Below are 25,639 nucleotides of genomic sequence, written 5' to 3'. Positions count from 1 at the left end.
AGGGAAGGCTACTGATATCTCTTTTACTGCTTAATTTCACTATTCCCCTAGATTCGAACAGCCCTCATGAATCAGAAAAAGCCCCTAGAGAAAGGACTGTTAGGAGCTGTAGAGCAATCATAAAACTCAGCTTGTGACCCTGCACATTCCCCTCAGGCCAGTGGGTTATTATCCCTGGGCTGGGAAATAAAAGAAAGTTCAGGTGACTTCACGGTACAACTCCCTGGCCAACTTGGCCCCCAGGAGAAACAAGAGATGACCAACATGGGGTGTGGGTCGGGAAAGCAGGTGGGAAAATCTTGGTAGAGTCCCCTTATGAATCATTACTGTGGAAATTACAGCACACATTGTAATAGTCAAGATCAACAGAATGAGTGCTGCTCATTCTACTGTAAATGGTTTCAGGAAACTATGGAAAAAACATGCCCCACAGCGAGCCTAGGTGGGAGTCCAGTTAAGCAAATTTTAAGACACATTCAGAAGACATTGTGTTGCCTTGCAGAAATTTAACCTCAGATTAGAGCAATAAAAAAATCTTGAGGAAAGGCCATAATGACCTTTGATGGTTGGGAAGGCAGGGGAACATTCCAAGAAGATTACGCCATAAATCACCTAATGGCACATTCTTTATGATGATTTTATGTAACCAATCCCCTATATGTTGCTTGAAATTTCTATAAATAGGCCAGCTTAGCAACTTTGCTAGTGTCTGTGTCCTCACTCGCCGACAATGTTCCTCCTTCAGGGACCCCTGGACTTGCTGGGGCTGGACTCTGGCAGGTGGCCCCAATTAGCAAAGCCAGTGGAAAAGAGTATATAATACTAAGTAAATAATCCTGTTGTGACTCGCCTTGAAAAAGAGATTAATACCATGTATAAGTTGAGTCTTAAAATAACATTTACTGAATTATTTTTATATTCAAAGTTTTTCAGAAGTCTCCTACCTTTCCAGAATCTAGAACCTTCTGAAAATCTTCCATTGAATTAGCCACAACCATGTGAGTCTTCAGATCTTCAGAAGCCCTATCAAAAAATAATTACAAAAGAATACTTTTGAGGCCCTATCAAAAAATAATTAGAAAAGAATACATACTTTTTCTTACTAATATCACAAAGTTCATAGGACAATAACCTAGAAATGAGAACTCAATTTGAATCTCATTTTTGTCACTAGTGATGTCATGCAGAAAAATCTCAGTTAACTGATTATTACTGCATTATTGTCAACATTAAATGAATGGGGAATTTGCCAAGCACTCAACTGGTAATAATTTTGTTATTGCCATTAAAAAACTCTATTGACTAACACTCTATTCCTGACAATACCACTTACTACTTATGAGGATCTGGGTTTTTTTAAAACCTCTCTGGTCTTAGTTTTCCCTTCTGCAAAAATGGAAAAATACTCAAGCAAGTCTAACTACCATAAAGGATTGTTCTAAGAATCAAACACAAAAGCATGAAACTAGTTTGAGAAAGAAACACACATAAATACACATTGTTCAAGCTATCTTCACATACCATGTCATTCTGTAAGAACCTCGGGTTTTAGAAATGAAAATTCTCTTCCATATTCAAAGTCACACATTACATAAAGATGACTCATGGGTGGTGACCAAGGAAGATACACTTTTCTTTTCTGAATCTCAGGGCTAAGAGCATGCGAACTCTATGCCAGCAACAGCTAGCTGTCACCAAATCTATCCCCTTCTTCCAACTTTCTTGTCATGAGATGAGCCCATATGACTGAGTTACAGTTAATAAAACCCAGAGAAAGGAATATGCCACTACTCAGGCTTAGGCCTTCTATTGGGAAAATGAACTTTATGGAACTCATATTATTAACAAATTTACCGAATAAAAATGTTAACAAAAAAAGATGCTTTTTAGCCATTAAAGCTGTAGTTTTCCAACCAGGCGTGTGCATCTGAATCATATAAAGAAGATATCAATACAACAGATCACCAGAGCCTATGTGAAGGCTAATGAATCAGAGTATCAGGTGTGAGGCCCAGGTGTTTCTGTTGCCAAAGCTCCAGGTGACTCTGGAGAGAATCCCTGGAAAAGAACCACTGCACTAAATGTACCAGCTGAATGGCAGCGATCAGGCAGGCAACTTCCTAATCTTCTGTCTCTGACAAATTTCCTGTTCTGAGTTTGATGAACTTCAAAAGGATTATTCATTTGGAGGTCAATTTCATCTTTGAAGTAACCCCTCAAGAGACTTATCATTCCCCTTTTAGGGCAAGCAAGCCAAAAGAAGAAAAATCACTTGCTTAAAAACATGTAAGTAAGCACCAAAGCCAAGGCTAAAATTAGGTCACTCCTTAAAGAAAAGATTTATGGAGGCCTAATGAGGTAAGGCACAGGGTATAAGAAGATAAATAAATAAATAAATAAGATGTACAAACAACCATTTCCCAAATTCAGCTTCTATCCCCAGCAGTGGTGGGCCTCCCTCTTTGCTTCAGGTGGGCAGCAAGTAAATAAGGTGCCACATATATGCTACCAATCTTCTAGTGCCTCTGCCTTGAGATGTGCGATTCTAAAAGGCCTATCTCCATAGGTCAGGGCAGCCCCGAGGCTCCCCTCTACCCTCACCCACAATCCCAGTCAGCAGTTCTTAGCCTTGGCTATACATCATGATCACCTACAGAGCTTTAATGCTCCAGTTGCCAGGCCCACTCTAGACCAATTAAATAAACATTTCTGAGGAACAGACCAGATGCTGTTATGTTTGAAAGCTTCCCAGGTACTGCTTATGTGTCTCCCACAGGTAAGAATCAATGCCTCAATCCCTCAAATTTGTATGGCCTAAAAGCCTGGAGCCAAAGTTAAACCAGATTAGTCCATGGGACAGTCCATCACTACAAACCTAACAAGGAACAGAAAGCAGTTAGGAAAATAATCGTAATACAAGTCAAAACCATGAAGAGAACGGTGAATGAAGACCCATGCGAGTTCAGAGGGACGATTACTTCCAGTTGGGGTAAGGCAGTGTAGAACACAAAGACAGAGTAAAATTTCAAAATGAAACATAACATTTCTGAAGAACTAACCTTGTAAAAAGGTTAACATGGATGTCTTCCAAAATAGCTTGAAGTTTAGTCTCAGCCTCATTTTCAGCAACTGTCAGCTTTTCTCCAGTATCTCGTCTGACAGCTACGAACTGATAGCTCTTCATATCACGTGGCCCAACTTCAAGTCTAACTGGAACTCCCTAGAAAACAAAAAAGGCAGTTAAAACAATACATGCATGTCTCCAATTGAATATGGAGACTTATTTCATGGTTTATCTACTATACATCATAAAAAACACACAAAAATGCCATAAGCAAAAAAAAACAAAAAGCACAGAATATTCCTGAGACACTGCAGAAACCTATTCCAATAAGAAAGTGTAAACCTCAGAAAAAAATGTACTGCACAGGTTGTTCTAAGCTAAGAAAGTGCTTAATGAAGAAATGGTAGTTGTTTTGATCAGTGTTCCTACCTTTTCTCACACAAGAGCACAACATAAAAAACTCTACCTGTACGGCACACAGGGATAAAAAAAGAGAAGCCTTCTTGAAACTAAAGCCATCTCAAGGTGCTGATAAGGACCTTGGCACATCCGTGACTCACTCACGGCACAATGGTATGCTTTGGGGCTGGAAAGCCCTCACTCTGGATACTCTAGCATGTGTCAGAATCACTGAAGGGCTGGTTAAAGCACAGGTTGCTGAACTCCACCCACTGAGTTTCTTATGACAGCACGTCTAGGATTTTTACTTCTAAGAAGTTTGCAAGGGATGCTCGTCACGGGACTGCACTGTGAGAACGACTCCCTTGCAGCCGCTGGCTCTCACAAAGAACCCTATGGACTGTCTGCAAGGTTAAGGCTTGGGAATGTAGAGCAGGGTGTCAAAGCCGGTCAGGTGAGAGGGCGTCTCTGCACGAGAAGGGCCTGGCATGGGGCGACAGAGCCTACGTAGCACGAGGAGGGCATCACCCAGCGGAGTAGGTGGCGATAGCAGTGACGGGTTAGTTGTATACATGCGGTCTGATCAAAGAAATAAATATATTAAGGATAACTGGAGCTAGAGAAGGGAGTCAAACTGGAGTCAGAGAAGGGAGTTAAAATATGGAATAGGAGAAAACTATGAGTCCTTTGGTTTTTGATTGGAATCAAAGGTACTCCACAGCACCATCTACTGGGAAGGCTTGGAAGCCATAGAATCTCAAAAGCAATGAGCACATCCAGCACTAATTAATACCCTTCTCCACTGAACAGAACTGGGGCTTCTTAGAGATATGGCTAATTCCAGGGCTGGGGCAGGGAAAGCACAAGATAAGTCATGCCAAAAACAAGGAAGTGCTCAAAAAACAACAAGAGATCCTACCAGTCATACTGAAGACACTTTGAGCATCAAAATGATGATACTAACAGATTACATAAGCCACTCAAAAATATCAGAAACTATGTTTCCATAATATTAATTAAAGCTAAGAAGAAAGGTGTTCTGTTGAGATCATCATAATCCAAGAAAAACTGTGGAACTATTCCAGACTAAGACTAAAGAGACATGGTAACTATATGCAACACATAATTCTGAACTAGATCCTTCTGCTATGAAAGACACTAGTGGAACAACTCACAAAACCTGAACGGGTTTTAGAAGTAGATGGCAGTGTCATGTCAGTGTTAGCATCCTGATTTTGTTCACTAGAATGTGATTATATGTAAGAATACGTTGGTGGAATGTAGGCATCAGGCGAGCATCTTATTTTCAAATGGTTCAGGCAGGAAAAATCACTTTTTTGCACTATACTTGCTTTATTATAAATACATGACTGATTCATGATAAAAAATTTTTACAACCCAGGAATAAAAAGTAGTATAAGACACAGAGGTAGAAAAACAGAGACTGAGAAGAGAGAAAAGGATATATATATGAAAGGGAGATACAAGACCAAATCATGGAGAAAGCTTACATTTTGTTGGTGGTTTTGTTCTAAGTAGTTATGAATTTACTGATGAAGGACTGTTTTCTGTTGTTTTTCAACACAAAATTACTTAATCAACCAACATAGTAAAACGAAAAGTAGTTAATTCACTCCTGTTATTTTCCCCTATTTTTACAATACAGATAGAGGATTAAAGAACAGTTAGGGGAGATGTTGGGCTCCAATCTAGCAACCAAACTATGTAACAATTAATCTGAGTAAGTCTCATAATACATAGGTCCATTACACACACACACACACTTCAAAAAATTAATCACTATCAAATGAATCTAGACTTACATCTCCCAATATATTCTCTTTCCTTAGGAATTCTTGGATTAAATGGAAATAAAATGGCACTCAAATGTAATCAGTACTTTTTACCAGTACTGAACTCTTTCTTAACAGTGTTTAATTTTAGGCATCAAGTTTAGAACTTAGGTGTTTTGTTTTCTTGCCTGAGAACTGTAGACAAGGAAACAGCAGCAGAGCCAACTCACACTAAGGTATCTCCCCCACACAGTATGGGTTCCCCAGGGTACTGAAAAGATGAGTGACAGAGACAAAGTCAAATCAGTCCCAGGAGGAGAAGTGGGGTACAAGAGGAAGGGGAAGAGGAGGGATATAGAGGGGAGTATGGACAACTTTTTTTTCCCCTTTCAGTCCAGCAAGTAGCAAGGAGTTAAGTTTCTCCTTCCACATTTGGCACCTCAGACAAGTACAAATGGCTTTAGACAATCTCGTAGTGGAATCACAGAACCACTATTTCTAAGTAAGCAAAAAAGAATGCCATTAAAGGGAAATTACATAGAGAAAATACTCATCTTTAAAGTCATTAAAGGTAGGAGAGAGTGTAAAGAAAATAGTTATTATATAAAAGGGAAGCAATATCAATATAATTACTATTTTTCAGGACAGAAGAGTTACCAGCTTAGGGGGTCTTTTAAAACAAATAAAGGGATATATTAGCAACTTTAGGAACCCTACATGTATTAATATTGAATAATCCTAACATTGCTGGGCTTCCATGTCTGAAAGCTTGGAGATGCAATCTTACTAAATCTCATCTATTTTTCTATAATTTGAGTTTATAAATTCTTGCCTTCTAATTGCTATATCTAATAAGATCCCCTGTTTCCGCATAGGAAAAAATGGCCAGAAGTCTGAAAAATGGAATTAAGAATACAGATCAATGACAATGTGCAATAAATGACAGTTGTATTAAAGACATTAAACCAGAATTTAAACTAGCTTTGAATGTACAAAAATCAACAAATTACTGTGAAACAATGCAGTGTGAAAAATAAAGTATGAAATTAATTTCTGATGTTTTACAGATTAGCTGTAACATTGACAATAGGTGATTCATACACTGTTATTCTGATGGATTTACTGTTGAAATAACATATTTGTTATATGAATTTCCAGTATAAATATTTCGGTATAACAACGATGAGGTTTGCTAATCATAAACAAGGTCTTCAGGATCACTTGTATTCTAACACAATGAAAATTAGCTTCCACAAAAAAGTTTTAAGTTTAGCAAATACATAAGAAAATATATATAAACTAAGTTTAAATATCACTATCACAAGGTTTTCAACTGTGCCTACGCTCAACACCTAGTTTAACTGAGATGAAAAGAACTCACTACTATCAAACTAGAGAAAATGAAAAAGCATATAGAGTAAAGAAAATATAAATCCCAAACAGAAGTGTGAGAATAAAAGATGCCGCTGAAGAATTTACCTTGAGTTCCCAGTGATTGAACTTCCAACCCGGTGAATAGTTATCTCGCAAATCAACTCTAACTCGAATATTAACGCTGAGTAACCGCCTTTGATAATCATTGCATTTTGCAAACAGAGCATCTCTGTCTTCTTCAGAAAGTGCATTTGTAATGCCACAAGGAATAACCACAACCTAGAACCCAGCACAATACCACAAATTTATACAAAAATTGGAAAGAAGTCATGCCAATATATAACATCCAGGAGACAAAACCTATACTAGCGACTATACATCCTTACACAAATCAACGTGTGTGATTTCTAATCTATATAGAATGTCCAGCAACAAGCTGCATATTGCCTGTCCATGCTAAATGTATTTTTCCTTGACCTACAATTCATTTAACTTACTATAAATCAAAAATTGTTTTCTAAAACTGTTTTACACAAAGTAGCTTAAAAAAATTGAAAGAGTACTAACAGCAGTAACACAAATGACATATAGTTATACAATACTAAGGTCTAGATTGTACTTTGTTGTTTCTACATCAGCAAAATCTACCTGAATAATACTCTGAAAATCACACTTTCAAATTTCTTTTAGTAAGTATGGCTTCTATTTCACAGAAGGAATGATAAACAGAAATACTGTCCTCACCTGCACACAGGCCACACGGGGTGGTAACACTAAGCCCATGTTGTCCCCGTGAACCATGGTCATGACACCAATGGTTCGAGTTGTCAGGCCCCAAGAGTTCTGATAGGCAAACTGCTTCTCTCCTGGTGTCTTTGGATCTTCAAAAATGATTTCAAACATTTTCGAAAAATTCTGTCCTAAATGATGTGATGTTGCTCCCTAAAACAAAGAAAGGAATATTAAGCTTAATTTTAATGACCTAGTGTGCTTTTAAAAATCATTACTGTAAGATCACACACCTGAGAGTTGTGTTAGACCTGCTTTATCTTCCCTGATTTTTTACATTAGAAAATTTTTAAAGGACAAGTGATACAATAGACTTGTATTCATCAAAATATACTGCAAAAGTGTAATGCTATGAGCAGCCCTTTTCACTGGGGTAATTTTAACTACAAAGGTTAAAAAGGAATCCATGCTTTGGTAATTCAGAATACAGGCCCTGACTTAATTGACCCTGGAGATTTATAGGAACAAGACACATTTGCCTGAAATTACAGTATGGTTTAGGAAACACATAAATACTGTTTTTTTAAGTGTACCTCTCTAATGAGAGCTGGAATTTGTTGGATCTTCCCATAGACTTATGTTTGCAGTCACCTATGAATCCTATGCAACACTCTGATACCTGGATAGCTCTTCCACTAGCAGATATAAATGCTTCTACGGTGGTTGTATATTCTCCTCCTGCAAATTTCTCCTTTTCAGTCTTTCTTCCTTTTACAACAGGAATTGCTAGGAGCTCTTCATATACTTGAGCATATAAATCAAGTATCTGCAGGACCTGTTAACAAATTTTAAATGTAAAAGTGTTCAAATTGGTGGTATATTTAGTTGTTATAGAGTTATGAAACTGTACTATTTAAAACTAATTGTGGTGGAAAAGCACTTCAAACAATAAAAACCTTTTTTATGGAATGATTAAAGCAGCCAGTGCAAACGTATTAAGAAAGACATTCAACAAAACAGTGTGAAATAGAATAACTTTTTTAAATGTACACAAACTTAGAATGTATGAGAAAATAAATCTTCAGGAAATATATACAGTAGAAAGGGTGAAAATCTGATGAATAATGTATTTCACCTGTGGGATTATAATTTCTTCTATGTGGTAAAGTGCAAAAACAATTCCATCTGAAAATTTAAAACAGCACATTTTCTAATAAAATTTCATTGAGGAATTACATTTGAATTAACTAGTTTCTTCTTTTAATAGGTGAGGCACAAACTTTAACTAACAAAATAATTTATGCTAAGAAATTATCTTTTTATGTTATTTTGAGAGCAGAACAAACTTCAAGCTAGAGTTCCTTACTGAATGATTGCTATGTAAATAGATAGCACCACATTCTTTACTACTGACAGGGGGAGCACGGCCCAGACAAAGAGCACAATTACTAGGAGTAACAACTTTTCCTATACCTCTGCAGCTGCTTCCTCAAACGCAGCAAATGCACTGTGCCCTTCCTGCCAGAGGAATTCCCGAGTACGAAGGAAAGGCTGAGGATGCTTGAACTCCCAACGCTGGAAGAAGCAAGATGACAACTGGTCATTACAAAGAGCCTTTCCGTTTTTATTGACAACTTTATGCGCTAAGTAATCCAGAAATTATAACTTGTGATTCAAAATACTTCAAAAATGCTTCCATACTCCCAATTCTCTCACTATAAAAATAAGGAAAAACAAAATATTCTTTTTAATGAAAGTGAGTAAGAGGAATAATGAAATAACATGTGAAGGGGTATGTACCTACCACCACATTGCACCACTGATTCAGCCTGATGGGCAGGTCTCTATGTGACTGCACCCATTTTGCATATGCAGGGTACATCACTGAAATGACACAGGAAAATAGACAGAATTAATCACTGAAGGCTTTATTTCTCCTTGAAAGCTGGTAAGAGTTAAATCGGCAACATAATTAATGGGAATTAAAACGTTTTTGTGTAAATGTGTTGCCAATGTTTGTAATGGTAAGTGAATGGTGTTATTATGTATTTCATAAAATGAATTACTCAAGGAAGTAAATCTATCTAAACTTGGTCAAATTTTATGTTCCCTACAATGAGATTTATGTTTAACATTTAATTTGTTTTTCAGCTGCTCTTAAAAACTCTAAGTGAAAATCTTACAGTAAATATGTATAAACCATGTTCTACATTAAATTCTTAGCATTCATTATCCTGTTCAATTCTCACATTCAATGCACAAAGTAAAACATCATAACCTCAAGTATCAAAAATGTGGGAGCTGAGCTTAGAAAAGTTAAATAACTTCCTGAATCCAGCACAGCTACCCTTTGGAGCCAGAATTCAGGTTAACTCATCTAACGCCATCTACCCACAGTATGAGAGCTCCTGCCATGAACTGCTCATCTGAGTGACGGCGCCTGTCTTGTCATGGCCTACTCATGATTAACTATAATTAGTAAAAGAAACTCTACCAATCTGGCATGTGAAAAAAATGCTGGTGTCATCACTTCAATGATGCATCATTATATTACACAAGCGTATCACTAGAAGTAGCAAATAATGAGTAAACACTCCGTAACTCTAAAGACGGATAATCACTGTGAAAGACACTGACAAGCCCAAAGGCTTAAAATTTCCAGGCGGCAGTTCCATTTACTAAGTGTAATTTCAGGAAAATCACTTAACCTTACAGAGACCACTTTTTACCTGCAGAATGGAGATAACAACACCTGCCTCTACTTTCCTCACTACACTGTTGTAAGAATAATACAAGATATAAAAGAGATCACTGAGTAACCTATAAAACCCTATATGAATGTAAGTGTATTATTAAAAATGACTAAAAAATTTATAGGTAAATATGGCATAAAACATTAGTGTCAGCAATTTTATAATCAATACCAAGAATAAAAATTATTCCAGGAATAAAACTCCTTGGAATGGTTGGAAAAATTATTACCATGAAATAAAAAATGATGCAAGTATTTAAAAAGAAACCCACCTTTATCCCAATGATAAAGAGCTCTGCAATGGATATTGTATAGAGAATAAAATTCTATACAACTTAAGTTTACATTCATCTTTACCAACATTCATTAAACCTTACATCATCAACAAGGATTATAAATATCACAAATAAAAGTTGAGAGTCAACTCTAGCGGCTGTCTCTAAAGTTTCAATGAGCTTTCTCCTACACTCCAAGGCCCACCCTCACCTGTTTCACTGGTAGGACGAACGGCAATTGGTTCTGCCAATTCTGTTTTGCCTGATCTTGTAACCCAAGCAACCTAGAAGATAAAATCATTTTTCATACATTTTTTTTAACATAATTTTGAGCAGCAGCACAAATGCAAACCTTCAATTTTTATCCTATCAATTAAAGCAAGTTAAAATAATTGCTGCTGTTCACTGTGAGAAAAGATAAGATACTTACTGTCCCTACTTAGCGGAAAGTAAAAGCCAGTTAATTATTTAATGTAACAGACTAACTTGTCCTGGAGGTACAAATGCAATTTTAATGGTTTTACATTTCTTGAAATTGGTTGTTATAACTTGCTTTTACATTACTACCAAGTGTGAACTTGAAGTATACTTTTGAGTTTTTGAGAGAAAAACTGCAAAAATAAATAAAGCAAGCTAACTTACCTCAGGGGCAAAGTCAGCAACATGAGTCTTCTCTTTCTCTAAAGCACCTTGAGACACAAACATGGGGAAATAGCAGTTTTCAACACCAAGTTTCTTGATCTCAGAATCAAAGAAGTCCTTGATGGATTCCCAAATGGAGTACGCCCAGGGACGGAGAATATAGCAGCCACTTACATCATAGTATTCAATCATTTCTGCCTTGGTGATGACCTTTTTAAAAGAAAGACATAGTCTTTACAGCCTAAATTGAACCAAAACTATAATAATAAGTATATGATAACCAAGCTTCAAATATGGAGGCTTCCACAGTTGGTGCATCCTCTTAATGTGCCTGTAAAATGCCCTTTTCTGTAAACTGTACAAAAGACTTGAATTCCAACTTGTTTCTGCTGTTTAGTATCTTTGCGACTTTGGGGATAATCCCTTTACCTCACCAAAAAAAAAAAAAAAATGAAACAGTGATTATCTCATAGGGCTACTTCTCGATTCATTACTTTATGTGAGCATGCTTATAAAACTGTTACATATTAAATGACTTTTTACATACTACTAAAAGTATTATATGTTAATTACTTTGTGTCTGGACTTTAGAATCTAAAGTCACCTTTGAGAAATTTAAGACATAAAAATCAGCTGAATGCTTACTCACTTGAGAATACCAATCTGCAAGATTTTCTTCCTTTTTTGCCTCAAGACCCAACCTGCAGATAAGAAAAATAAAATAAAATAAAAGTCCCTTCATTTAGCAATTGCTTTTAGGTTGAATGGAAATAAACCTAAATTCAAATGTATTAGTTTTTCTTCAGTATGAGTTATTTCTGTATTTTTATCTCTTCTATATTCATTCCTGCGATGTTTTTAATCTAGAAAACAATTCAGTCATCTCTTAACAGGCAGTGAGATACTATTCACAAAAACTAGGAAAGCCGTGATTTTAATGCAGACATGTCTTTTACAAAGTTCTGTGTAATAAAGACAGAGCCTACTTCACATAGTATTCTCTCACTAAAAAATAAGAATAATCTTTTGTGAACCTCAATCCAGGTAAAATTAGTAAGAGCAGTGTCTCCCTGAAAGTAACACATAGAAAGTAATAAAAACATTGGCTGTACGTGTATACACATGTGTACGTACAGGTATATATATATCCTTATGTATCTTGCAAGTTTTTTTTAACTGAAGCTAATAAAAGTTACAGAGATAGATGCTTCCAAAATGAATTAGATCTGCAATAAAAAAAAACTATTCCAGAGAATAATTATTTTCTTCAAAGCCCACAATTATTCAAGGCACTGTGATCTTATGATCCACATAGAAAAATCTACCCATTAGTTACATTTTATAAAAGGCACATTTAGAGTTTATAAAGGCGGCTTTACTGGTTTAAGATCCTACCATATTTACATTTATCTCAACAAAATGCCCGTATGAAACTTGGCCCGTTCATGAGCAATCAGAGGGTAAAAGGCCAAAGATTCTGTTTTCTCTTCCACTATTCTATAAATATGATCACCCAGGCAATGGGCAAGAAAAATAACTGTTGTATTATCTTATTTAAGGAGATATTGTGTGTATGATAAGAAATGAGAGGAAAAATTTGAAATTCAGCTACAAAAGTATAAACAAAGAATCTCAAAATAGTAGTTGCTAATAACAGCTTTTCTTTTTCTTATTAAGCCATTAAACAAGCCTAGCACAAAATTCACTTTAATTCTGAGGTGGGGATTACAGACAAGGAAATCACATTATTCATGAAGATGGATGATACTAAAAACACTGGCTATCCCACTGCTTTGTCTTTAACAAGCTTTGTTTTATATCTACCATTTAAAAAATTTTAATGAAGTTCTCATTTACTTACACAAAAGATTTTCATTTGAAAAACCTGCTCAAGGTGCCAAACAGTGAGTACAGTTAGGCTACCAATTGTGTTAAAAGGGAGGAAAAAGAGAACTTCACATATATTTTGTTTTACTTGGGTAATCAAATGAAAATCTCTGAATAATACAGAAGAAACTAATTTTGAATTACCAATTTATTATGGTGTCAGGAGAAACTGAGATGGGAAAGCAGGGGGGGCTCACTGAACATTTTATATTGAGATTCTCCAACCAAGCAAATGAATATGTAACATATTTAAATAAATAGGAAATTCACTAAAACTATCTGCTGATGTTATAACCTTTAGCATTCTCCAGCTTAATGTGACAAACTAACCAAAATTTGTTTTTTTTCAAAACAAATAATTTAAGAGTTGAATTTATTCAAAATTTTGTTTCACTTCAAATGAAGTTTCCATGTTGTTACCTGGTCTGTTTCTTAGGCCCTTGCCCTTCTCCTGCTCCACTTGAGGACGGCTCACTTCCTTGGTTTTTAATGGAGTCTTTCTTTGGGCCATCATTTGGTTTCTGCAGCTTACTCTGCTTTTCAGATTTGTTTTCTTTTTCTTTCTTTTTCTTATCTTTGTCCTCAGTCCCAATGGCAGAGACAGGCTTATACTCTACTCCTGCCAGAGACTTGTACTGTGCTTTCAGCTGAAGGAGGTCTTGTACAGCTGTATCTACTTGATCCTTTCGTTTGACAAAAGAGGAAACAGAGAAGGCAGTATTTAACTCAAATCACTGTCTAAGTTCCAATGTCCAAAGTTCTGTAAGCAGATTTGAGCACACAATTAAAGGCAGAGGGGTATGGGTAGGAGTAGAGAATGTTAAATATACTGACTACTGAAAAGAAATAAAAGAATATGGCAAACAAGGACAAACAAGGAAGAGAGGGACTGAAAAATAGTACTACAGCAACACTGTCCACACAGTTTTCACAAGGCACATGTGACTATTTAAATTTAAATTAATTTACAGTAAATAAAATTTAAAATTCAGTTCCTTGGTCACAATAGCCACATTTCAAGTGCTCACTAGCCACATATGGCAGGTGACTACTGTTTGGGTAAAATGTTAAAGAATATGTCCATCATCAAAGAAGAGTCCTAGTAGAAAACCTTAGGATATAATATGGATTCCACTGCAATTTAAGTGCCATTAAATTACAGATGCTGAACATTTCATAATTATAAAGATAAGGTAATCAAGTCTATATTATGGATTAAACTTCAAAACTTTTGACAACTTACTGTTTTCCACTCATATGAATCTGTATGAAAATAAATCATACTCCTTTAAGATAATGCAATTAGCACAAACTATACTAGAGCTAAAAATAAAAATTCCATTTGAGATTGACAGAACTGGAGGAGAATAAATAAAATGAAGAATGTGCATCAAGGGCCTACAATGAGCCAGGCACTGCTAGGGTCCAGGTCCTTATTCTCAAGTATCAGACTAGAGAGAAACAGATAATTTAAGAAGCAATGAAAATAGTGTGTTTACGGGGAAGGCAATACAGCACAGAGAAGATAAATAATGACTCTGTAGCCTCTTACTAAACTGATAGACAGTGACTGCAATGGGGTGTTGGGGGGGACTTGATAACATGGCTGAATGTTGAAATCACAATGTTGCTCATGTGAAACCTTCATAAGATTGTATATCAAGAACACCTTAATCAAAATAAATAAACACATATATCTATAAGCAGATATGAGCACACAATTAAAGACAGAGGAGTATGGGGTAGGAGTAGAGAATGTCTCACACACACACACACACACACACACACACACTCTGTGTATGTTTAAGTATTACAACAGACAAAGGCAGTGTTGTATAAGAATATCCTGTCACCTCTAGTTGGGAGGATGTGGGGAAGGATGAATGAAGCTTCTCTAAAAGGCAAGATAAGAGAGTTAAAAACTGAAATACACGAGTAGAAGTTAGCCAGATTTGATGAGGCAGAAAATAGCCCATAGGGCAAAAAACAAAAACGCAAATAAAATACCACACTAACCTTAGAGACTTTTTCAGCTTTAAGTTTTCGAACTACTTCTCCTTGAGAAGCTACTTTGTCAAAAAGTACTTTGGCTTCTGGTGTTTCTGGACCAGTAGGCTCAGAGCTTCTGGCTGGGCTTGAATCTGAACCTTGAGATAATGGGGGCTGACCAGGAATGTACTCCTTCCCAGTTTTTTCTTTATACTGAGCTTTCAGAGACAGTAAACATTCTACAGCCTCATTTACTTTAGCCTGAGATAAGAGAGAAAAAAAGATAAAGATTTAATACCTACTGAAATTTCTGAAACTTTCATTGATTAAAAATCATTAATTATTACCAAAGTATTCCTGCAAATAATTGTCATGGAGAAACCCACGCACAAAGGACTATTTAAATAATAGCCTAAAACAATAGACAAAAGCTAATGGAAAGTGAAAAATATAAATCATCTTATAATCTATATGCAACTCATAAAAATAAACATTAACACATACATACAAAATACAACTTTCTATTTTACATATGTAAACAGACAAATAAATAATGGAACATCCAGGCAAACTCTCAGTGTCCCAGCCATGGGTCTGTAAATAGTGGAGTCAGAATTCACAAAATCAGAATAAAGATCAGTTCAATGGCTTTGTCTATACAAACCATATTTTCTTTAGCCTACTATACAGACACTAAATACAGCACTGAAAAAACCTTCAGTTTGGGCAGAACTGAAGAACAGTACACAACTTTAAAAAATTTACAAAGAAATGAGAAGGTGTACTGAGATTTTAATTAGTCATTGATCTGTATAAATCATCCTGTGATACTTCAACAAAATCATAATGAAAAAGAATGAAACATTCAGCCTCACTGAGACACTGTGACTCGAGCAGAGGAGAGCGAAGCAAGCAAGGGACCCAAGCTGGGCACCTGACCGGAGCAGCAGGACTGTTTAACCCTAGACCAAGACACCACTGGAAAGCCAAGAGGACAAGTGGGAGTCAAAGCAATACAGGAAGCACTGGTACTTCAAAGAATCTGAGCAAATGAAATTTCCTTGTGCAGCAATTTTGTGATACAATGTTTTGCTGCGAGTTAGAGTCTGGCACACCAGGCACAACTCATAGGGAGTAAAGGTAAGAAGAGAAATAGCACAAAGAGAACCTGTCTCTTGCTTATATTCTGTCTTTAGAGAACCTGTCTCTTGCTTATATTCTGTCTTTAGAATTAAAAGCATTTTCACAGCAGAACTTATGTGGTCCTAAGAAAAAAGACAGTTAGTCAGACATACAAGAATAAAGGAAAAAATTTCCATCAGCTAAAAGAAAGAAAATGGGAAAAAAGGCCTGCAACCATTTCTACAAAAAAGAAGCCTATTTGAAAAGGTTCCATTTTACACTATAAGCAGGTATTGAGTAGAGTTTGAAGTCAGATGGCATACGTTTCACAAAGGAAAATCCCTTGTTTGGCAAGATTACAATTTAAAATATTATAAACGACTTGATAATATGGGTGATGTTGAAACCATAGTGTTGTTTATGTGAAACCATTGTAAGATTGTGTATAAATGATACTCTAATTAAAAAAAGATTTAAAAGGGGGGGTCTTTAGCACAGAGAAAACAATATTATAAAAGAGAAAATAAGATGGGCAAACTACTTCATTACTGAATGAGATATTCTAGAAATAAAATTAAGATTATATACATCTATATCTCCTCAAATTGGAAATGGAAACTTCTAGATAACTAATTTATTCAGGTTATTTTTCAAAATAGACAGAAATTTTGCTACTCACTATAGAGTCTTAATGGATGATTTAGAAAGTACTAAACAAAGTTAGAATTACCAAAAAAATAATCAGTCATTTTATGACCTATTTTCTGTGCCGGACACTATGCCAAGTGCTTTAAGTGGATCATCTTATTTAATTCTCAAAACAACCATTATCCATTTTATAGAAGAAAGAAGTAAGGCTTAGAAAGAATAAGTACCTTAACCAAAGTTACATAGAAAGTGGTAAAGCTAGGATTTTAATGTAGGTTTGTTCTAGAATCTGTGATCTTAACCATTCCAATTTACTAAATTACTAAACAGTACTACAGAAGGCATTAGACAATGACCTTAACGTCCATTTACTCCTACCAACATGCCATGAAAACTGCTTTTTCAGAAGAGACTTTTGATTCTAGTTTTCTAGATTAAAAGGCATTTTACAAAGAGAAATTGGATGGTACTTCTTGGTACCAGATTACACAATATGTAAATGAATAGTCATGGTTGTGTGCCAATAAAATTTCACTCACAAAACACAAGTTGCCACGCCCTGCTAGAGTCTAACATGTCACAAGTACTCCATAAAGCCTTTAAATTTACTATTTTCTGGCTCCTGTTTCAAGCAATATTGCAATTTCATGTTCAAAACACTGCAGTCATTTAGACTTCAAATCAGAGAAATTGGTTCAAAATCAAAGTTTTATTTTTTTAAAGTACAACTTCACAACTTTCAGAGTTAATACTTAAAATCTGAAAAGTGACTTTACCTTTTAAAGTAACTAAATCAGAATTCATAATTTTTTTATCTTTGATGTATTCTCAGATATGCATCTCACACCACATCTTTTCGATCCACTACTTAATGCACTCTGCTGAGCAGGAAGAAAAAGAGAGGAGCCACAGAAGGTGGACTTGAAGGGAGAGCTGAAGGTGAATGTCCAGGGTTTTTTTTTTTCCATGTCCACTTTTTGCTTATACTCTGCACCTTTACACTTAGAAGTTCTTACCCAGTACCACCGATCTGATCCTGAAGCAGAAAAATGTGGTGGGGAGAGCCTAATTGAAGCCTGTCATTATAAATCCTCAGCTAATCACCTTCCTTACTAAATATGATGTAGTAAAAGAACTATTTCTGTACGCAATGGAATGGTAAGAGACTTAGAGAAATTATTAATGTTGGCAGGCACAGACATGCTTAATAAACTAGTAAAACCATAAGTATCTGGTGCTTATAAACCTGCTTATAAAATGCAATGCCCCACTATCATCATCTCTAATGGGAAATAACTTGGAAATTAGTCAAAACTGGATTCCCAGTTTTGTACATTTCAGAAGTTACTTTCACATTCACAATTTCTCATTGGTTACTGAAACCCAGCAAGTAAAAAAAGGAATATTATTTCAATATTATTGGACATGACTACTGGGAGGATTAAGTGCAAAAATAGCATAATGTACATAGTACAGTGGAAAAAGTAGTTTAAATAAATTAAATAACACTTCCATTCCTAGTAACTGGGCCCATTCTCTAGCACAGAAGAGAGCATTATTTAATACTGTTAGAATCTGGGGAAAAAACAAAGAGCAATATTTTAAACAGATACGGTACACTGTAGGATTTCAGTATCACATTTATCGTAACCAAAAAGCACCTACTAAAAGTACCTGCTCAATTTACCTGAGAATTTAGATTTTTTAAAATCTTCAGTCAAAATCTGGTATCACTTAAGGGTTCCCCCATGAGGAATGTGAAATAGTCACACCTCCAAAACCCCTTGACAACCCTCTGTTTTCTGAATACACCTCGAACCTTCAGGCCTCTCTACCTTTGCCATCTTTGGCATCAGTCCCCAGCCTGCAGCATCAGCATCATGGACTTTTTACAATGACTTTCTCTGCACACCCTGGACTTAACTGAAGCAAAACCTTAGGAGGCAGGGTCCATCAACCTGTGTTTAAGCAAGCTCCCTACAATAAAGCTTAAGAACCATGGCTCTACACTGACGAGTAACTTCTCTCCACTTCATTCACCCATACAAGGCTTTTTCTATTTCAGGACTATTTTAAATACCCTTTTTGAACTGTTCCTCCTTCCCTGCCCCTTACAACCATAAATACTTCTGAGAGAACTGATACGTATCACAGGGGATTACAGTTAGTGTTTATGTTTTCTCTCCCACTGCCTCCTCTGCACTAGAAGACGAGATGCTTCTTAATATTTTCAGGGCCAGGCACATAGCAGGTGTCAGTAAACGTTGATTGTTATGTCAAAATAGTCAACAGTCTATAAACAGTACGTCTTAAAAGACGACGAGACCACCCTAAGTCATTTGAATTCATAAGCTTGCTTACAACATTGTCTGGACTCTTCCCAGCACACTGACCTTAGGCGCCTTTTCAGCTTTCAGTTTACGAACCACCTCCCCTTGTGCAGCAACTTCGTCATAGAGAGATTTACTTTCCTGAATATTCACTGATGACTGAGAAGAAATACTCTGCACTACTGCAGCAGGAGGATTTCCAGGTTTATATTCCTGGCCTGTTTTCTCCTTATATTCGGCTTTCAAAGCCAAAAGCTGTTTGACAGCTGCATCTATATCTTCCTTTGCTGCTTTCTTGACTTTTAGCTCACGAACCACATCCCCTTGAGCAGCCACTCTGTTGTAAAGGGCCGGGGCATCCTCAGATGTAGCACAGGTGTTATTCAAAGAAGCTGGTCTTTCCTTAAATGGAGTAGATGTCTACAGAGGCAGAAAACCAAAAGTAAAATAATTCATGTTAAACATCGTCTCATCAAATTATATTAAACTGATTGTTTCATGTTTCAGGTTAAAAATAAAATTTAAAACTGTAATCCCTTTAAGTTAAAAATGGATAATCTCCTTCCTAAAAATCTATCCTGAGAAATGACAAAAGCAAACAGAGGCAGAGGTAAGTGGATATTCACTGGAGCACTGTTTTCATTGTAAAAAACTAAAAATATCACCAATCTTTACCCTATTAGGGGATTAAAGAAATTATGGCACATCCATCAGATCTGAGAAAAAAATCACTGTTCCACCAGCTTAACTAGTTACCTAAGTTGCTTCTGTTTTTAAACTGTAAAAGTAATTGTGAATGTACTGAATCCATCAGATTGATGGGAAAATAACAGGAAATAAATATATGTAAAGCTTTTACATATATTACAAAGGTTGAGAAAAAGTAAGTATCAGTAAATGTTAGGTAATACTATTAATAATCATTTTTAAAAGATGATGTATATCTAGATTGTTGACAAGGCAAGAGCTCCATGCAATACTGTGACACAATTTTACATCATTACTATTGAATAATTCCATTTGTGTAAAATTATGTAGCTACAGGCATATGATAATATGCAAGTATAAGCAACAAACTTAGAGATGTGATCACTAAAATGATCTCTGGGTAGTGAAAAGCTCAACTACTTTTATTCTTGATGGCATGCTTTCTTCTGCCTAGAGTACTTTCCTCCCTACTGAAACCCTTCCAGATTTAAAATCCAGCTCACATCAAACCTTCCCCCACGACTTTTTTAATGGTCTTCTAGTTAAATTTTCCAAGTAACCTTATCTATACTCATGGTGTCATGTGTATTAAACTCCAAAACATTTCACTTCTACTCCAGAACTCTGTCCTGATCCAATCCCAGCATTCTGAATGGTCTTTAGGACATTTTTACCTGGGTAGCCAAGAAGCACCTCAAGCTGTATCAGAGCTGCATTTTCCATGGAGGCTAGGTTCTGAAGTCGGCAGGTAAATCAAAGCTGCGTATCATCAAAATTACTTCCCCCAAATTTCTCAAATCACTCAGAGTTTATTTTTTGGTGATGTTATAAATATGATGCCCACACAAACATTAACATTAATATGCATTTATAAGTGCATGAGTTATATAGTAAGGTAAGAATACAATTAAGTGTGCCACTCTATCGAAAATATATACATTCTGCTCTGCTACAGTTTATTTTTGGTAATATGAACAGACTCTTTCATGGTCAGTAAACGGGAACAATATCAGTGAAAACCTGAAAAAAAAATCATACCAAGTTCAATGTGATTTCTCCCACTGTACCAATGTTTTATGTCAAAGAAGCAAACAGGAAAAATCTTTCTCACAATTAAAAAGAAAGGATTACAAATACATGAGGGTCTTAAGGAAAAGCTAAAATCCTGCATTAGGTATCTTCCTTTAGTGCAGATACTTTAACAAGGTTGTTTTCCATGACATTAAGCAACCTGCTGAAGGTACACGGGCAGATGAAGTTTCAAAGACATTTACTTCTGCATTCTAAATAAATAAATAAATAATGATGACGCAGCAGGGTACATTCTGCATCAGACTTTACTGGAGGCAAATATCCTCAAAGACCTACTAGCAAAGGACAGAGCATGCACCTTAAGGTTTAAGGCTGCAAATGATGGCTGACTGCAATGTGGGTACAAATGCAGTCAACTGTACCTCAGTTTAGGATCTATGTTGGTTTTAAGGCATATCCACAAACTTTTTGACACCCCTCCCATTAAGAGGTGGGGTCTATGTCCCCTCGCCTTGAATCGAGGCAAGCTTATGACTACTTTGACCAACAGAGCATGGGAGAAATGTTGAGATTTCCAAGATTAAATAAATCTTCAAAGGCAATGCTCTTCCACCTTGTCTACTGGACACACACTTTGGAGCCTAGAGCTGTCATCTACCAAGTCTCACTATCCTAACACTACCATGCTGAAGAGGTCACTTGCAGCTATTCCTCTCAGTGCTTCACTGAGCTCCTAGCAACAGGCAGCAGCAACAGCCACCCATGGGAGTGAGCCATTCTGAATGTCCAGCCTAGCTGAGCCTTCAGTGACTGCTACTCAGCAACCATCTGACCAAAACCACACAAGATGCAAGGTTTTCAGTGGTTTGTCCCAACCCTATTCTTCCTGATACATCAGTCCTGGTATTTTAAGTATGCCATTTTGTAGAACATAAATGTTTAGGAACACATAAACTTACAGCATAACAACAGGATGTCTACAGGATATGCAAAAGGTGAGAGGCACTGGTGGAAACTGGGACCAGTGAAGGAACAGTAGCCAAATTTCCTGTCTCCCACTTATTCCATTATATATATCAGCAGGTTTCAAGGTATGAGCTAAAGACCCCAGAGGACTTCTTAGACTCTTTCGAAGAGATCTGCAGGGTCAAATCTATTTTCGTAATACTACTACAACTGTAATTTGTCTTTTTTGTTCTCATCCTCTCATGATGTATGGTGCAATTTTTCCAAGGCTGCTAAGTCAGACATTAAAAGGATATGCAAAAATGCAAAATCACACCACTCTCCTAACTGTAAGTTTTATTTTGGAAGATACAGTTGTTTTTCAGAAAAATATTACTTATACAAACATGTAATTGGATTTATTATTTTTAAATGAATTAACAAATTCTTTTTAAACTTATTATTTAATTTTTAGTATGATAAATACTGATATTAACCCATATAAACAAAGGGGGTCCTCAATTATTTTTTAAGAGTGTAAGGGGTCCTGAGATCAGAAACTTTGAGAACTGCTAGTATATATATACACAAAATAGTATGGGGATACTGCACTATTTGAATTCTTATTCCTTTTCCTTTAGTTTTTTTTTGGCTGAGATCACAGTTTTTGATTTACATTAATCAAAAGCTCAAGTCATGATACTCCCACTATAAATAGTTCCAAACTCCTATCTCCTAATAAACTTGTGTACTCCTGACTTCCCTGGTTCAGGTTATTTAACATCTATTTACCTAAACAGTTAGCCACAACAAAGTTAGAAGTTACTGTCTTACCAATTCTACTTCCTGGATTCATTTCTTACTTTGTATCCTCCAGGCTCTCATCCTCTGGCTTCCTGACCACTTACACTGCCTCCGAATCCTACACCCAGTCCCTCTCTGAACTGTCTTCTACACTGCTACCGAGTCATCAGGGGGCACCCACCCGCCAACATCTATGATCGCAAACTACGCTTCACGATGCTCAGGGTGCCAGAGGCAGTTCACAGGGTGCCACAGGGCACACAGGGCGCTGTAAATAGCAGAGGTAAACAGAGCAGTTATGTGCAACATCTGTCAAACACTGCATGTACTACAAGCTCAAAGCAACTCAGAAGTTCTGCTTAGAGTTTTAATATTAGTTTTTGCTGAAGTTTTAACATTAGAATGAACTACATTCCTTTCAATTTGTCATGTATTTGCAAAGCTGGATTTTCCACAGCTGCCGTGTTAAAAATCAAACACCACAGGAAAATCAATGTGGAACAAGAAATAACCATGGTAGTGTCCAAGGTTTAAGAAAGATATACTATAGTAATTTTTTTCTTTCAATTTGTAATAACACTTCCAGAATAAAACAGAAATAAGAATGAAATTAAAAAATATTTAACATTTGAGAACAAAATATTTTTTTTTTTTTTTTTTTTTTACATGTAGAACAAATTCTTACATAATGAATAAGTTACATAGTGAACAGTACAAGGGCAGTCATCACAGAAACTTTCGGTTTTGCTCATGCATTATGAACTATAAACAGTCAGTTCAAATATGAATACTCATTTGGTTTTTATACTTGATTTATATGTGGATACCACATTTCTCTCTTTATTATTATTATTTTTAATAAAATGCTGAAGTGGTAGGTAGATACAACATAAAGGTAGAAAACATAGTTTAGTGTTGTAAGAGAGCACATGTAGATGATCAGGTGTGTGCCTGTAGACTATGTATTAATCCAAGCTAGACCAGGGCAATAAAACATCCACGTATGCAGAAGATTTCTCTCAGAACGGGGGGGTGAGGTTCTAAGCCTCACCTCTGTTGATCCCCAATTTCTCACCTGATGGCCCCCCTGCGACTGTGCCTGTCTTAGGTTGTTCCTCCCTTGAGGAATCTTACCCGTCTCTGGCTAACCAGTCATTTTCCGGGGCCATACAGGGAAATATAATGTTGGTAAGTGAGAGAGAAGCCTTATTGTTTGAAAAGGTTAGCTTTTTATTTCTTTGCATATTTATGCCCTGTGGCTTCTATGCCCAGCATTTGTCTTGAGGTATCTTTACCACTTGGAAGAATTATGATACTCGGTAAATTTGGTATGAGGCACGAATTCTATTTAAGGGTTGTAATTAGGAAGGAAGAAGAAAAGCTATAGAAGTAGCAGGCGGAAGAAAACATGGGAAGATTGATTATTTCTTTGATATATCTTCTTGTAGAGTAACTTCAGCATGTATAGGTTTTAAGCTACTACTTAAATTGCACACACACATTAACATAATAGGAGTATAGTTACATAACCAAAGCATATCTGTAATTACCAGCCATCTGCAGTGAAACCAAGAAAACCAGTTAGGCACCTTAGGCATTTGTGAAAACTTATCTATGATATGGTGGATATTGTCCAAATGAACTTGAACAGTCTGAGAGAAATCAGACAAATTAAAACAACCCATTCCTGGGGACTGTTCACATGCCATATGTTCTTTTAACAATAAATAGTTTGTAGTTGTAAGACTTTGGAGCGCTACAATTTGCACTTCTCCAAATTCTTGGTTGAGTTCCAACAGTATAGATCCAGTCCAATTTTGTTGTTTTACTGTATGCACAGGCCAGCTTAGATATCTCCTTCCTCATTCCCATGGCAGGTCCAGGAACTGGTGGGATGAGTGCATCTACAGCTGTAGCAGTGCGTGGATCTTTGTTGGGGTTTTTTGATGATCATCTTCTGGCATGAGTCTTCCAGAGGGTGCAGATGTTGGAAGTTCTTTTTCATATCGTATCTTAGTTAATTTTCGGGGTAGCCCAATTAGGCTTTGATCCTCTGTATAAACACAAACAGACCCTTTGCCTACACTTTTATATGCCCTTTATACCCTTGTGTAGAACTCGTTGGAGGTTACCACACAGGAAATGCCCTTTTATTTATTTTTTTTTTTTTTCTATCACTAATCTACACTTACATGACGAATATTATGTTTACTAGGCTCTCCCCTATACCAGGTCTCCCCTATAAACCGCTTTACAGTCACTGTCCATCAGCATAGCAAAATGTTGTAGAATCACTACTTGCCTTCTCTGTGTTGTACAGCCCTCCCTTTTCTCCTACCCCCCCATGCATGTTAATCTTAATACCCCCCTACTTCTCCCCCCCTTCCCACCCATCCTCCCCAGTCCCTTTCCCTTTGGTACCTGTTAGTCCATTCTTGAGTTCTGTGATTCTGCTGCTGTTTTGTTCCTTCAGTTTTTCCTTTGTTCTTATATTCCACAGATAAGTGAAATCATTTGGTATTTCTCTTTCTCCGCTTGGCTTGTTTCACTGGGCATAATACCCTCCAGCTCCATCCATGTTGCTGCAAATGATTGGATTTGCCCTTTTCTTATAGCTGAGTAGTATTCCATTGTGTATATGTACCACATCTTCTTTATCCATTCATCTATTGATGGACATTTAGGTTGCTTCCAATTCTTGGCTATTGTAAATAGTGCTGCAATAAACATAGGGGTGCATCTGTCTTTCTCAAACTTGATTGCTGCATTCTTAGGGTAAATTCCTAGGAGTGCAATTCCTGGGTCAAATGGTAAGTCTGTTTTGAGCATTTTGATGTACCTCCATACTGCTTTCCACAATGGTTGAACTAACTTACATTCCCACCAGCAGTGTAGGAGGGTTCCCCTTTCTCCACAGCCTCGCCAACATTTGTTGTTGTTTGTCTTTTGGATGGCAGCCATCCTTACTGGTGTGAGGTGATACCTCATTGTAGTTTTAATTTGCATTTCTCTGATAATTAGCGATGAGGAGCATCTTTTCATGTGTCTGTTGGCCATCTGTATTTCTTTTTTGGAGAACTGTCTGTTCAGTTCCTCTGCCCATTTTTTAATTGGGTTATTTGTTTTTTGTTTGTTGAGGCGTGAGA

At 36.5% G+C, this 25,639-nt stretch overlaps 1 protein-coding gene across 7 annotated transcripts in view; it reads right to left on the bottom strand.

Moving 5' to 3' along the window:
• Nucleotides 1–25,639, bottom strand: part of LOC118935589 (bifunctional glutamate/proline--tRNA ligase) — an 80,074-nt gene that overhangs the window by 3,051 nt on the left and 51,384 nt on the right. For 3 of the 7 annotated variants that reach the window (XM_036932028.2, XM_036932036.2, XM_036932077.2), the window contains 13 exons: nucleotides 19,068–19,424; nucleotides 14,932–15,165; nucleotides 13,336–13,598; nucleotides 11,678–11,729; nucleotides 11,029–11,238; nucleotides 10,598–10,670; nucleotides 9,164–9,243; nucleotides 8,833–8,934; nucleotides 8,039–8,194; nucleotides 7,375–7,572; nucleotides 6,736–6,909; nucleotides 3,060–3,220; nucleotides 945–1,023 (listed from right to left, as the gene is read on the bottom strand). In XM_036932028.2, coding sequence (XP_036787923.2) covers nucleotides 945–1,023; nucleotides 3,060–3,220; nucleotides 6,736–6,909; nucleotides 7,375–7,572; nucleotides 8,039–8,194; nucleotides 8,833–8,934; nucleotides 9,164–9,243; nucleotides 10,598–10,670; nucleotides 11,029–11,238; nucleotides 11,678–11,729; nucleotides 13,336–13,598; nucleotides 14,932–15,165; nucleotides 19,068–19,424 — 2,139 coding nt within the window. Of the gene's footprint in view, nucleotides 1–944; nucleotides 1,024–3,059; nucleotides 3,221–6,735; nucleotides 6,910–7,374; nucleotides 7,573–7,952; nucleotides 8,195–8,832; nucleotides 8,935–9,163; nucleotides 9,244–10,597; nucleotides 10,671–11,028; nucleotides 11,239–11,677; nucleotides 11,730–13,335; nucleotides 13,599–14,931; nucleotides 15,166–19,067; nucleotides 19,425–25,639 lie in introns of those variants that run through there. The other 4 variants (XM_036932053.2, XM_057495169.1, XR_005033918.2 and 1 more) reach the window with 4 other exon arrangements.

Source organism: Manis pentadactyla, chromosome 19 (assembly GCF_030020395.1).
Source record: "Manis pentadactyla isolate mManPen7 chromosome 19, mManPen7.hap1, whole genome shotgun sequence".
Lineage (NCBI taxonomy): Eukaryota > Metazoa > Chordata > Mammalia > Pholidota > Manidae > Manis > Manis pentadactyla.
Note: the sequence above shows the minus strand (reverse complement) of the source record. Positions and strands in the feature narration are given on the sequence as shown.